General features: G+C 38.5%; 1 protein-coding gene across 14 annotated transcripts in view; it reads right to left on the bottom strand.

Moving 5' to 3' along the window:
* REPS1 (RALBP1 associated Eps domain containing 1) overlaps positions 1-15121 on the bottom strand; it is a 75986-nt gene that overhangs the window by 57785 nt on the left and 3080 nt on the right. For 13 of the 14 annotated variants that reach the window (XM_030021324.1, XM_030021338.1, XM_030021326.1 and 10 more), the window contains exon 2: positions 1133-1256. In XM_030021324.1, the coding sequence (XP_029877184.1) occupies positions 1133-1256 (124 nt within the window). Of the gene's footprint in view, positions 1-1132; positions 1257-8513; positions 8536-15121 lie in introns of those variants that run through there. The other variant, XM_030021340.2, reaches the window with a different exon arrangement.

Genomic DNA, 15121 nt, shown 5'->3' with positions numbered 1-15121 from the left:
AAGCTACAAAAAAACATGAAAGCAGTATATACTGTATGAGCCTAGAATAAACATAACTGTAAAAGTATACAAGATGATTCCTTTCTTTTTTATAGCTTTGTCAAATACTTCAGCCCTATCAGATTGTTTTTAATATAGTCTTCTTAACTACTGTGTTTAATCTGTATCATTTAGACACAAAAAACTCCTAGAGCTTTCTTTTAACTACTAGCGCATATATATTATATCATAACATGTATTCTAGACATAAAATCTACTAGGGAAGTCGCCTTAATGCAAAGCTGTGCTCCAGATATTTAAGTTGCAAGTTGTGTACTACACTGCAAAGGGCTACAGTGGCTTAAAACTCACTACTTCATCTTCCTAGGTCTCTTTTCATCTTACAGAGCAACGCTGACATGGATCCACTTATGTCACTCAGAAGGCTACAGTAAAGCCTCATATCAAAACTCTTTCTGCTGTTTGCTGTTCTGAACCATCTTCCCAGAGAGAGTCTTTCTCCTGTTCCTATTTCACTACCCACACCACAGCTGACCTTTGAAAAGTAGGATAACAGGTGTTTTGGCTGATAACAGACTTCAAAGACCTTTTACAGGTCAGGTTTTTCACTAGAAAAACCTTAAACCACTAATCTTCATATTTGCGCTAAGAAGGGAGAAAACTGCCAAGCCAAATGCAAAGGAATGTGACTTTAGAAAAGATGACCTTTCATTTGTTGCAATCAAGGCTTCATAAACTCAGCAACTACAAAAGCCTGCAAATGTTGCATTCTTCTTTTTGTTCCAATTCACATTAGTCCTATTAGTACTTTATTCAGACGATATAGCACACAAGTTCTCACATTAGTAATCTATAGAATGAACTTGAACCTACACAAGTCAGTAGTAGTTGTTCATTTACCCTGTGATGAACACAACACTTATTAAGAGTAAGGTATTTCACCTCCTATTTATTGCATAGTAAGAATACACCCCCTCACAGTTTCTCCACTTTTTTTTTTTAAGTTAGCAACATGTATAAAAAGACATACCACACTAATTTACAAGGTCACTCTACAAGAATCTGTGAACCAAGGACAATAATTCCACTTAACTCAATTCTACCCCCCCCCCCCCCCAGTCCTGCAATTTACCTGTATTTAAGCTTTCCACTCTTAGAGGGAGACCAGATTGGGCCACAGCAACAAGTTTCAAAGCAATGTAAAATTGACTTCTTCCAAAATAGCCAAGTCTTGTTGCACCACAGAGCTCCATAATCTGAAACAAAACACATAGTTACTTGTACAAAGAAACTTAAAATGCAAACTGCTCTACAGAGGCAATTTCATACATTTAAGAGCAGCACACCTTGCATAAAATGCTCGTAACAACTTCCTATGTACAACCTTTCAGTAACAACTTCATGTGCAATCTCTAAATATTACGTGACATGAGTCAGAGTATGTGATTCCTCACAACCAGCAAAAGCAACAAGTCTAAAACTTAAGCTTTTCCCAATTATCAACCTTTTCTTTCACCTAGGTTTTAGAGGTTCTACAGAGTTGATGTGAGACAGAGAGAGTAATTGGGGTCATGTTCCTGTTTTAAAAAAAACCAAACAGCCCCCCCCCAAATAACAAGAAAGCACGTAATAAACATCCTATGTCATTATTAGCTATTCCATTAACAGCTGTATTGTCCATCTTCAGTAACTGCAACAGAAAAGGAATAGCATTCAAAATTTTTAGTATTATATTCAGATGTAATCCAGAAACACAAAATGAAGACTTTCAAATAATTGTCAGAGAAAATTGAATAGTGTGTTACTGATCAAGTTAGAGGAATGGTCTGCACCCATATTTCTCCCTGAAGAATTTCAGTAACGAGGTTAGAATTTATAAAAAGTGAAAAAGCTAGACAACAGCAAATAATACCTTCCAGCCTTTTCTGATACAGGCTTGCTATAGCTCAACTTTTAACTTATAAAACAAACCTATAAAGCATTCATTCAGAGCACAAAGAAGTATCCACACATATGCATGGATTTCAGCACTGAAGGAGAATGCAGAACTTCAGGTTCTCCAAACAATGCCAACAGATGCCATTTCGTTTAAGAAATACAACAAAGAAGTGGTGTTATCTTATTCCCTTTTCTTCCCCTGGTATTCTATATAACAGAAAGGTGGTTTTGTCTTTTGTTATGAATTCTGGTCCCTCCAGACAGCAGCCATGTATACAAACACACTGACTGCACACCCCTCCACACTGAAGACCTGCAAACTTGAGGGTGCATTCCTGCTTGTGCCAGGTCACTGGTAAGATATGAAGCATGACACATCCCAAATCAGACTCCCTGAGCTCCATGATCCAGACTTTTTATCTACCTAGCAGTCTCATCTAGACTGTAATGTTCCAAATGAGACACAAGGATGCTCTTAGACACCATGGTGAAAGCCTTGTTGAAGTCAAGGTAGATGACATCACTGCTTTTCTCTCCTCGACCACAGTTCTAGTCTTTCCATCACAGCAGACGATGTGGTTGACAAGTACCCTTGGTAAATCCATGCTTGCTAATCCTAATTACTGTTTTCACCTTCATATGCCCAGAAATGGCTTCCAAGCAGACCTGCTCCACCATTTCTCAGGGACCAAAGTGCAGCTGACCAGCCTGCAGTTCCCCAAATCAACCTTCCTGCCCTTCCTGAAGATGGCTGCAACATGTCTTTCTCCAGTCACTGAGGCCCACCCCTGATCTCCACAACTATTCAGAGAGAAAGCCAGCTTGCAATGACATTAGCTAGCTCTCTCAGCACCCTCAGAAGCATCCATCTAATCCCATGAACTTGAGATTTCTCAAGAGATCCGTCAATCTTCTTGTAGTACTACTAGTTTCTCTCCTCCTTCAATCCCACCTCCAGGCACAAAGGCCCATGAGACCTTGTCTGTGAAGATCAATGCAGAGAAGGCACTGAGAATCTCAACCTTATCTACATTCATGGGCGCTAATTTCTCCCCTCACTATTCCCACCAGAGTTCAGTCATAAGTTCCCTGTTTGGCAAATCTGGGCTCTTGACACATCTGCTCATTTTTCTAACTACTGGGATGGACTGTTACTGGGCTTAGAGAAAGCCGTCCTGAAAGATTTCCCAGCTTTCAGAGGACACAGTTCTGAAGGGCAGAGGAGCCCTGCTTGCAGGCAAGTTCCAAGTGGAAAAAGCCAGCTACATTTTCACACAGCAGCAACTGAACCACATGATCCACAAAGAGTTAGTCTGTATGCTTCAGCACTGCTGAAACAGGAAATAGACTTCGGTAACTCTGTACAATCAAACAGATGGGTTTATTAACTACAGCTGAGCTAGATACGGCTCACCAAAAAGCTGCTTGGGCATTTCCTTACCATGCAGCAGGATTCTAGGACCTCTTGAAAATAAGCTGTTGTAAAACCTGTCACAGGAAGGTGTGGGAAGTTGACAAATACTTAGTCCCAAAGAAGACCCAAGAGGATCAGCAAGACCCAAGAGGATCAGCAGGTCCAGGGCTGTGCACACAGCTCAGATGCTGCTGGACAGAAGCTAGCTGCATTAAATCACTTGACTATGTCTGCATTATACTTCCCACATTGTCCTACAGCACCTGTGTCATTTGTATTTTCCCATTATTGTATTTCTGCAGCATGATGTCCGGATAGAAGTCAGGGGATAACAGGGCATTTTCTAAAGTTCAGTAACTAAAAGGAAATAATTCAATTCAGCTGACTACAATACATTATTTTCAATAGGTTGGTTGGACTACAGAAAGTGCCACGAGGAAAGAAGCGACAGTGTAAATTGACAGGTGACAACTCAAACAATAAAAACTTTGAGGCATCAACATCTCAAATAAATTGCCTGTAGCTAACCTAAAATAATTACACTAAGTTTAAATAACTGGCAGAACTGAAGCAGTGGAGATTCAAGAGACAGGTAGCAATCAAAACCAGTGCAACAGCAAGAACAATTCCTTTTTTAAAGCACTGTATCCTGGAAGACTGATGAACATCCACGTACTTGACTACACCCAACACAGAAAAAGCTTGTGGATCCAATGGCCTAGCCTTGACAGATGAATAACTGAGCAGACTCTGGAAAAGCTTCTTATGAAAGGAAGCAATGATGCAGGTATTTGGAGGCTATGGAATCATTAGGCAGTAATGGCTTTGGGCAATTTCAAAGCCAGTGCTGGACTAGAAATTATCTTGTTTGGAGCTAGTCAGTACTGCCAGATTGAAAAAAGTTTCAGTTAAAAACTGAATTAATAATTAAGCTACCATGGCAGGTAAGTATAAGAAAGGAAAGACAAGCATGGATTCAAAGGAAATAGATATAAATGTAGAAAATACTTACATCTAGTGTATCACAAAAAGCAAAAAGGATACAAAAAAACCCCAACCACAAAACAACCAACAGAAAAGAATGCCCTTATGCTGCTGAACAAGTAGCTGTCAAATCCACCCATAGATAGCTAAAGGAGTCCTCTATTTCAAACACAGAATATAACCCAATCAGAAACATGACTGAAGGTGGAGTAAAATCATTAAATGCAAACATCTAGTGGAAACTCCTCTGTGGACTGACAGCATGCTTGAACACACTCAAAACAGTCTAGCTATAATCTCCTTGAAAGAGGATTTAAATATTCAACAGGTAATAAGCTATACTGACCGGGGGGGGGGGGGGGGGGGGGGGGGGGGGGGTGGATAATAACAAAATAATCAAGGGATAGCGTCCAAGATTTATGGTTAGGGCTTTCATCTTCTTAGGAAGAGAGAGGATAAGGAATTCCTTAAACTCTTCAAGGAATGCAGAGCCATCTTCAAGACAAAATGCTCCATGACTGTTTTCCTCTCCTTAAATATGAAGATCCTGAGGTCACACTACTGCAATTAACCAGATTAAGGCCAACAACTTTTTGAAGCTCCAGAACTGCTGGAACCTGTCAATACAAAAAACAACCTCCGTGCGGTAGCTGTAAATTATGAAATTGCACACTCAGTCATCATACTGCAAAGTAGTAACAGCAGCATCAACAATATCAGGAATTGGCGCAGATTGGACATGCACAGGAAGCAGTATGTTGACAAAGGGCACCGTTTCAAGCACATACCTTCTAGAACTCTTACAGGTTTCAAATAAGAGGTCCTTGAACTTTGAAATGTTTGTGAACCAAAAAAACTAAGACTTGAGAACCTTTAAAAATTCCAGGTGAAGTGGAACAAATCACATCTGTATCAAATGAAACACACTTTCCAGAACTGAGAAAACCTCTCTGGGAGAGTCTTCCAGAATATCACAGTCCACCTGCCCCCAGGTTCTTCTACAGGGCAAATCAAGCCCATTATCTGTAAACATTATTCATGCAAAAGTACAACAGTGTTTAAACAGGGATGACTTCAATGGTAAAACAATAAACAAAGCAACATGCATGCCACCTATATAGTAAAGAAAAATATTTTCATCTACTTGGAGAGACTTACTAAAGTACCTACTGTTCCGTACCAGAGGGTGGTAAGAGGCAAGACTTTAATGCACCTTTCAAAGCCTGGAAGCTACAACACACATGGTATATGCTGATGGGAGGAAGGAATGAACAAGCTAAAAGGAGGACCTTTTGTATCACCTCATCCAAACTAGGACATAAACACAGACCTACCCACTTAAAAAAAAAAAAAAAAAATCACATATTGATACAAAGCAAGAAAGAAGAACTGGGATTCAGAATATACATTTTGGTCCCTATTTTATTAACACATTCTTAATTTGAGGTATTCTAGTAGTCCTACTGTGACTTGGCAGGAATTTTCATGTTTGCATTGTTGGTGTAAGACTTTTTTTTTTTAATTAATAAACACAAAGAAATCCTATGTAGAATCACAGTTTAATTGAGCTAGGAAAGGTCCTCTGGAGATCACCCACTCCACTCCCACTGCTCAAAGCAGGTTCAGCTACAGCGGGTTACTTAGGACCATGTCCAGTTGGATTTTGAGTATATCCAAGGAGGGAGACTACAACCTCTCTGACCAACCTCTTTCAGTGTTTGATCACCCTTACAGTACAAAAGCCTTCTCTTACGTTTAAATGAAACAATCACCATGAACAATATAATATAAACCATGCACCAGAGGTGCAAAACAAGTTTTCACATTCATTTTACAATATATGATACAAGGTTGAGTTAAACCAGAACATATGAATATACCTGTGCTTCAGTATTTAGTACACGATTTTTGAGTTTTACTGTGCATATTGACAATAACCTTTTAATGAAAAGCAAGCAATGCATTAAAAAAAAAAACCAACTAATTGTTTACCTCAGATTTAAAAAAGGTAAAATTTTAAAAAGAATATTCAGTTTTAGGTTATTTAATGAAAACGTAACTGAATACAGACTGATTTTGTTTCACAGTTGAAAATGAAAAATGTTACTATGTCAAAAATGTTATTTCTGTATCTCATATGCAGCAATTCAATGATAAGAATTCTAAAGCCCTTTGCAAACTTAAGTATTAAACAGATACGACAGGATGTTTTCCAAATTAAAAGTTTATTGCAATACAGCCTCAAATTGTGTACTAGAATATGCTGTCCTACAAAGGTGCTCTTCTGAAGTCATGTAATCCACTCACCTCAGCTACGACAAAAATTAACCATATCTCTACAGTGCAGTGTAATCTGGGGATGTATAAGGGAAGCTGAGAAAAAATATTTCCTAATCATTGCTATTGTAGCAGAAAAAAACCCTGACCATCACTACATACCAAAAACCTATGAAAAACTCCTTCATGCTTTTTTCCCAGGTTGAATAACTTTCTTTCCTCACAATTCATTACACTGTAATCTTGTTATTCTGCAACCACTGTTCAATGCATCAATTCCTGTCACTTCATTTATCTCAATTTGTCTCACTAATTGCAGACCACAGCCTGACACAGTTTTCTAACTACAGTCTTTCACCTATCATCAACTGGACAAAGCAATACTGATTAGTTATTCATCTAGAATTTTTAACTTTTCTTCAGAAAAATCTCACTTGACACGTAGGTTCTCAGATGCAACAGTTGTTGACAGCACTGCGTAGCAGGAACAAGACAGGAGAACTGACAAAGATCCTTCTTTTGATGAGTTATTTTTAACCAAGGCAAGTCTCTGACCCAGTTCTCTGTTAGGCTCCACAAACCTTGGCACATGGTGGCACATAAGAAAAAAAAAAATTGGAGACAGGACAAAAAAACGCCACTAAAAGAAACAGTCCAAGTATTGCTCTGAATTCTATATTTCAGCATTAATAGCAGTACATGATAAACATTTAAACAGTCTTACGCCTATCTGAAGATCATTTGCAAAATGCATTTATGAAGGATATCAAGAACTGCTATATTTAATTCAATAAGCGTGAAGTAGGAAATGTGTGTGTGCTGAACAGCAAGTATAACCTTACCTCTAATACATACATTTATCTTATTAGGTACTTAAGAAGCATAGTAGTAAATAATAGTTAATTAGTTGATACTAGGAATTCCCAGGCACAGGGTATATTTGGGACATTGTTGTACTTTGTTGCATAAGAACTAGTAAGGTCTTCCTTTTAAGTCTTACTGACTGTTCCATGAAGATGGATCTCAGTCAATGCCACAAACCTGGCTTGAGAACACAGGCCTTTAAAGAAATAAAACCAATAGTATTGGAGGACTTCCAAGATGACACACGCTCTCTGGCAATGAACTACTTAGAGTCTCCTACTGTCTGAGCCTCTCCTCATACTTCTCCGCCCTTGATTTTCACACCACACATATCCACAGTGGAAGCAGACTGCTAGAATACCAACAGAAAGAAAAAGCTACTCATCAGCTCTGACAATTAATTCTCTATAGATACTTAGAACAAAACTTTCCAATTCCACAGGTCATTTCAGGTCCAAACATACATATGTTTCAATCAAATGAAATTTCAGAATTAATCACATCAGAAATAAAGAATTAGCTGTTCAAAAAAATGACCCAGTATTTTAAGCCTCAGAGGAATCATTCTGCCCCTGTACTTTGGGATGTTTTACAAGTGTCCATTCCCTGAGTTGGCAGGGGTTGGCAGATTTGGAGTCATGCTTTCACTCTGTTAATAGAAAAGCAACAAACTAAAAGCACTGAAAATTTCAAACTCCTATTTACGACAGATGCACATAATAAATATGTATCTTAACAAGCGAATATGTTGAACAGCACACACACACAAAAAACACCCACCCATAGAATTTTCACCTACTGTAGTACTTTTTGAATCAGTTGTATTTTAGGTCATTCCTGACTTCGACCTATTCCAAAAGCAGTCTGCAGCATCTCCGGTTGTTCCTGCTAGCACGTATGTTTATGGTGGATTAGCCTCACTTATCAAAGACACTTCCTAATGCAGTAGCTTTGATTTTTCCATTTTCAATCAAAGTCTGTGGTCTTGCTAACAGCTCCTGCAAAAGCTGTTACAAGCCATACACATGAATCTTACCTGCAGAGGCTCTTATGCAGAGCTCCACAGCTCTCTAGAGGTCAGTGGTTCCCTTCTTGTTTTGGTAGTACATGGTAACCACCATGAGTCAATCCACAAAGATGAGGCAGCTGCACAGCAACTACAAAAAGTTCAAGATACTGATTTAAAGCGGCCACTTCTCCAAAGATCTAGAGGCATAGACTGCCCTACTTGACTCTAACTCATAAACAAATTATTGCCAAATACTCTCAAAAAGAGGACAGCATAAAGAAGCACATTCCTTTCTGACACATTCAATAGCACCAACAAAGGAAAATCCAAACAGCCAGATGAAGACTCACTTCAAAAGCAACTACTATCCTCTCAAGTAAAAAGTCATAGCTGGAAGACCTCAAGGCAGAGTTGCTCTTTGCTTGCATTAAGATTCTCTCTACCGCTGTTCTGGCAGAGGTGGTGCTCATGAGAAAGGTACCTTACAAGCAGTAATGGTAATAAAGCAGCAAGAAGAACTGGAAATAAAAAAAATCTGAAGCAGCAAAAGACAGCCTGGGGACCTACAAGAACCATTTCTAATTCTTGATGCACAAAGAAAGGTTCTTTTAAAAGGAGATATTCCACATACCTGTCTCTTCTTCCTATGCAATTTCACATTACTACTTAACCTAAATAGCTCCTCCCTCCTCTGCTCTCAGCTGCACAGTTCCCCATTCCTGAGCACTGTTTGTTGCTCATCTATCTGATCACACAGTATGATTACTCCACTCAGCCAGCAAAAAGTTACTGTGCTACTCTTTTATTAAACTGAATCTGTCTACTGTACCAACAAACACCTCAGCAGCTACACGGCACATGGGAATATGTGGCTGATAGCAATAGTTCATTTGACTCTAAAGTTCTTGTAAGGCTGCAGCCTCAAGAAAGTTGCGTGCTTTGCATTTAAGAGGGGCAGAAAAGGTAGAGATGGAGCAACTGAACAGAATGTTGCATTAAGAGCACTTGCAACTCCAACTTCTTCGCCTTGCCCAAAGAAACCCTCCTTAGAAGGTAAAGACATATTCACATACCAGGCTGCCCAGAACTGCCCTCAAAACAAGGGTGTCTCCTTTTTCCTGATGGTGCCATGAAGAGTTCAAGCAATAGGAGATGAAAAAACACACTTTAGCAGGAACTCTCAATGCCTGAGTCAGTCTGTGACAATTTGAGACTCCAGGATGATTCTATAACTTTCAAGTGATTGTCTCTTCTGGAACAAACAGTAGCAGCCAAAGTATACACATAAGCACCAAGACAGCATCTAGCTTCAGCAGGCATTGGAGAGGTATCTTACAGCAATAATATATTTAGTATTTCAAATTATTACTCCAATAACAAATAGTGCAAGGGAGGTCACATGGACATTCTAATTGTGGTTGCTCCTGCCATGCAGCACTAAGTTGAGTATTTTTCCTGCAAAATTTCTACTTAAGTGCTAAATGCTGAAGAGACCAGCATTTATATAGACATTTTGATTCCTTTCAGACCTCCTTTGTAATGGAAGCATTCCAGTGATTGATGTTCCTTGTTAATACTCATTTTCTTACTTTTTTGATTTCAATATTTTCTCCACACACCACCTTTCATCACTATGCCAGAACAAACGTAAGACAGAAAAGCCTTAAACAATGAACACAAGCTTCTGGCTTTTTGCTAATGTAAAATGAAGATTAAGGCATTCTCTGATCCGAGATTTAGTGGTTGTGCTGTGGCCTGGCCAAATAGGACTGCTCAGATCTGGTCTTGTTATTCCCAAGCACTTCATACAAGTTTACCTGAAGCTACTGTGCCCATTACTTTACACTGCTTTCCCATCTCCATCTGTTTTAACAAGTCTTAACAATGTGTCTATCAAAGTTTAAACACACCTCAGTTTAAAGTTCTAAAACCTGCAGCTTCACAGAGCTACATTTGAGACTCAGAATAGAGCTGCTAACACTAGGTCTTAAATGATTTAAGACATTTTAATTCAGAAAAAACAAAGTCGTACACACTATTATGGTAAGAACAGACTTTTGTACAAAATTCACAATTAATAGTCTGAAGCAGGAGTAAGTCAGCACCTAATGCTAAATTTTACACAGCTCAGTCCTGGTCACCCTTTTCTGGGATTACTGAAGTTGAAAAATATATTTGAAACTGAGCCTACTCATTGCTGTTACCATACTTCAGGAGCATTTTAGATGTCAGAAGTCAATCATTTCAGAAATTCAGGTCAGACTGTCATCTTTTCCAAGTCCTTTAACCTATCAAAACACAATTCCTATACACAGACAGGCACACCTAAGTCATAATGTATTTTTTTGTACAAGAAGTGCAGGGGATTATTTAACTCTTTAGACACCAAACCCAATTGTAAAAACAAGCAAGTCACAAACATTATCACCAACTCAGTAAGTTAGTTCAGAAAGAATGACACCACGGCTTAATAGCCCTATGGTCTAAAGAAATGCTAAAGGAAAAAGAATAAGTGGGAAATACATTCTTACACTAATCATTACTGGAACTCCAGTGAGAAAAATTTGATAGTTGACATTATTGCTCCTGCACTCACTTCTGACTTCAAACTCATTTAAGGACAGAGCAGAACTCCAATTTGAAGTCTAGGAATTCTATGAGAAGGGCTGATCTAAACGGCAAATATTTATGACCCAATAGGTGTGAAACTTGTCTGTAAAGACTAATATTTTGAAAGCTAGCAAATATAATTGAAAAGTCATAAAGACTGCCAGCAAAGTCCTATAATTTCACAGTATCTGCAGTAATATTTATTGAAGATCAGACTAAGATGAAGACACGCTTGCCACTTTTCACAGACAGTGGGTGAAGTGCTCAAAACTTCTAATACAAAAGAATCACCTTTACAGGAAAGAGATCAAGTTTACAATCCATAATTTTGTACAGCTAACTTGATTCTAAGACAGCTGTGTTTGCCAAAGGCCCTGGTATTTCTGAATAGATTTTAGAATTCTATCCAGCCATGCCAGAATGGGTATTAATCATCCCTGCTGTCATCCGACAGCATATTTAAAAAGAAAAAAATATACTGTTTTCAAACAAAGCTGAGCTGTGATACTTGAAATTAGCTGAGTGCTGTGCTGGCATTCAGAATTATGAAGGAATTATTTACTATATAAGTGACTATACAGTATGAATGCCAGTCAATTTCAAAGGCTCAAAACCAACTGCACTGAGAAATCAGCTGAAAACAAATGTAAATCTAACAGACTTAATCTACACTCCTAAAGTTTTGCTATTAACTTCCTGTCTTTCACTTCAAAACCAATGATTATTCTCTGACTAAATTCTGCTGAGATATGAGACTACTCAAACTAAAAAACTGTAAACAATTTGCAGCTCACTATAGCCTCTGGGGAGGTAACATCATTAAAATAAACATTTTTACCAGAATACTGCAGAAAACTCAAAGCACAATTCACAGGTTAGAGCAGACTAAGAGCCATTTCTGGCACTAACAGAAAGTAGACTGCTTATACATCTCGTCATTACAGAGGAACAAAACTAACCTACTGCTCAGCTGAGAGGAAAGAAAAATACTCTATTACATTAACATTTGAGGGGAAAAAAACCTCCATAATTCACAAACTGGATATTCTAAACTGCAGATCCAGGCACTGTTTGTATTTACAACAAATTTCTAACAACTCATTCCCTAAATGAGAACTGAGATACAGCATAATGTATGTACAAACATCCTTTAAATATTATATATAAATTGCGTATGATTATAATCATAAAAGGCTACAGACTCGTCAACTTTATGGTGCTCAGACTAACAAAATATTATAAGTAAGAAAAATGCTACAGTTATATATTTCTGCACCGGAAAAATGCCTTAATAATGACCAGTTGTGAATATTGCCTCAGAAGAAACCTAAACTAATTTTATTTTAAAATGTCACATAGAAAAGCTGTAAGCTTTAAAATAAAAAATATAAACCCAAAATGTAGGGGCTGGATTCAATTAAGTGTTTTCTTTTTAAAATTTAGGCTTGTTTGCAGATTAGGTAAAGGTCAGTATTAGGAGAGGAAAGCTTTTTACACAGCCTACTTTTTTTTTTTTTTTTTTAAAGATCTGAAAGTTCTGTTTATTTTTAAATCTACTCCAAATCCAAATTGCTGAAAGGAAGGCATGGGATTTGCTGCATATAAGGAGTTCTAACTTCTTACCCACCAGCTCTGAAGAGATAATAAATCCAGCAAATTAACCAGAACAAGGTTGAGTCTTCTGCATGTCTCGACCACACAGGTAACCCTACGCGTGCCCTGGCTCAGCTTCCATTTGCAGTTAGCATTTAGTAAACTCTACTGATTTGATAAACAGGTAGTCTTTGTGCAGGAAAATTCACTGAAACACCAACTGCAACAATAAAATCACTGTGAACAAGTTTTTATTCTTCTTAGATCACTTTCTCTCTACATCCATTCTCCAACAAAGTGGCCAACGTTTTAAACCAAGAATCTGCAATTTTGTTTTCCCATGTTTTGCCTATGGCTTATAATTCCAGTTATAATGGCACCGCATGCTAGCAGATGAGCTCTCGCATCTGAGGAGGCTACCATTCCGTGTCCTCTGTTCCCTGTCTTTGCCAAAAGCTATCACCCCAAGAACAACAGAAGACAGCATATGCCTGCACCTTAGCTGTTTTTCTGCACAGTGCCGAAATTGTAGCTGATGAATGAGGCTTTACACTAAGAGTCTGGACTTTGCAACGAAGCAGCTGCATCACAGGTATGCACTTTCTTACAACTTCTGATGTGAAGGCAGCAAACTCTGACAGAGAGTTGAGGTAGACAACCAGAGACAGTAATTTTTTCCATCAATGACAAGAACAATCAAAACTAATCTGTCTGTAAAGACTCCTTAGAAATGAGAAAAAAAAAGCTTGAAATTGGCTAACGAGAGCCAAAAATACACTTTACACTAGGTTTTTAACAGGCTAATGCAATGATATTGTAATTGAAGAAACTGGGTGTAATTGTATGATTCATCTGTCATTTCAAAGACTTTCTAACACCAAATTAGCAGTCAGGTAACACTGCCATACAACACCAACACTGAAGATGACAATTCATTCGTTTTAGAGAAAGTACATGTAAATACTGCCATATTTGTTGTTTCATAGTAATGTTGTATTTTAAAGCAAGATGCCTTGACTCATTAATTTCAGATGACTATCATATGCACAATTGATTTGCTTCTTGTCTTGTGAAGTTTCTACAATTCATAATCAAAGAGAAGAGCGCAAGTTCGTAAAACATTCTGTGATTAAATCACCTAAATAAGAACTCTCCAAATTGAACAAATGGGACAGCTATTATATGAAATCCCATGCACAAGTAATGAACTTCACAATACATTTTTTGCACAACTGCAGCTTTTACAAGCAACTCCAACACCAGAGGCACCAAGAACTGACTTTAATAGCATACCTACATTAGCATTTTAGGTCAGATGTGAAATGTACTTTTGAAGCCAATTTCCTGATCACCCTCACTGCTCTGGTTCATACTGTGCAGCCGCTCCAGAATAGACAACTAGATTTCTTTTGTATGAAGCTAACCTAGAAGATACACTCTACGAGTTCACCTAATGAATCCCAGCTAACACTCAGTCTACGGGACCAGGCCAGAACTTTATCAAAGGAAAGCTTCTGAAATACATATACAGGGTGGATGGCAGCTCCTCAGCAGCACTTGTGTTGTGTCATACTACTTGCTAATACAATCACCAATACAAATCCAACTGAGCCATGAGCTCAGGCGGCTGAGTCAAGTGAAAAATAACTTGACAAAAACCCCCTAACTTTTGGCTGAACAAGCTCCCTGAACCAGCTCACTGTCTGTTCAAATGAATGTCAGTGCCAGCATCAGGTAGCTCCAGCTCCTAGTGGTTTAAGATACCATGAAACCCATGCTAGGTCACAACTGAAAAACCCAACCGCTCTAGAAAAAGGAAAGTTCTCCTCTTCCCCTCCATCAGCAAATGGTTTTCCTGCCTCCTTCCTTGTGCCAGCACTGACATTCATTCAACCCCATTGGCTGATACAGAGTTAAAATCAACAAAAAATTGTGATTAACTTTCTGCCTGCATAGCCCCTGATGCCAGCATACAACAGCATCCGACAGGCACTAGTGTCTTTGCAAGGAGAAGCAGCAGCAGGAGCACATGGCTGGGGGAAGGGGGAAGACTGAACCACCTCCTTCAGTGGCAACTCAGCCTTAGATTGCTTTAGCTGCAATGTGAAACCACACCCTGAGAGCAATTTAGACTCATGTAACTGTTGGGAAGTAGCTGCACTTGTTATCCCAACACACACACACTTTTATTCACTGGTTTATGCAAATCTTCTACCTTAATGCTGATTTCAAGGATGCGCACAAAAAGGCAGAAATATGGGTTAATAAAGGCTGGTGTTCTCACATGTGCAGTTAAGGTTGTAACACCTTAGGTGTGGTATTTTCGTTCTGGTAATAAGGCTGTCCTTTTGCAGACATGTACTAAGTGGACATACAGCTTTTCTTTTCCAGGGTTTTATTGCTTTGTGAGCATGTGATTTGTATACAACAAC

Source organism: Aquila chrysaetos, chromosome 8 (assembly GCF_900496995.4).
Source record: "Aquila chrysaetos chrysaetos chromosome 8, bAquChr1.4, whole genome shotgun sequence".
Lineage (NCBI taxonomy): Eukaryota > Metazoa > Chordata > Aves > Accipitriformes > Accipitridae > Aquila > Aquila chrysaetos.
The sequence above is the reverse complement of the archived record's forward strand: the minus strand, read 5'-3'. Positions and strand labels throughout refer to the sequence as shown.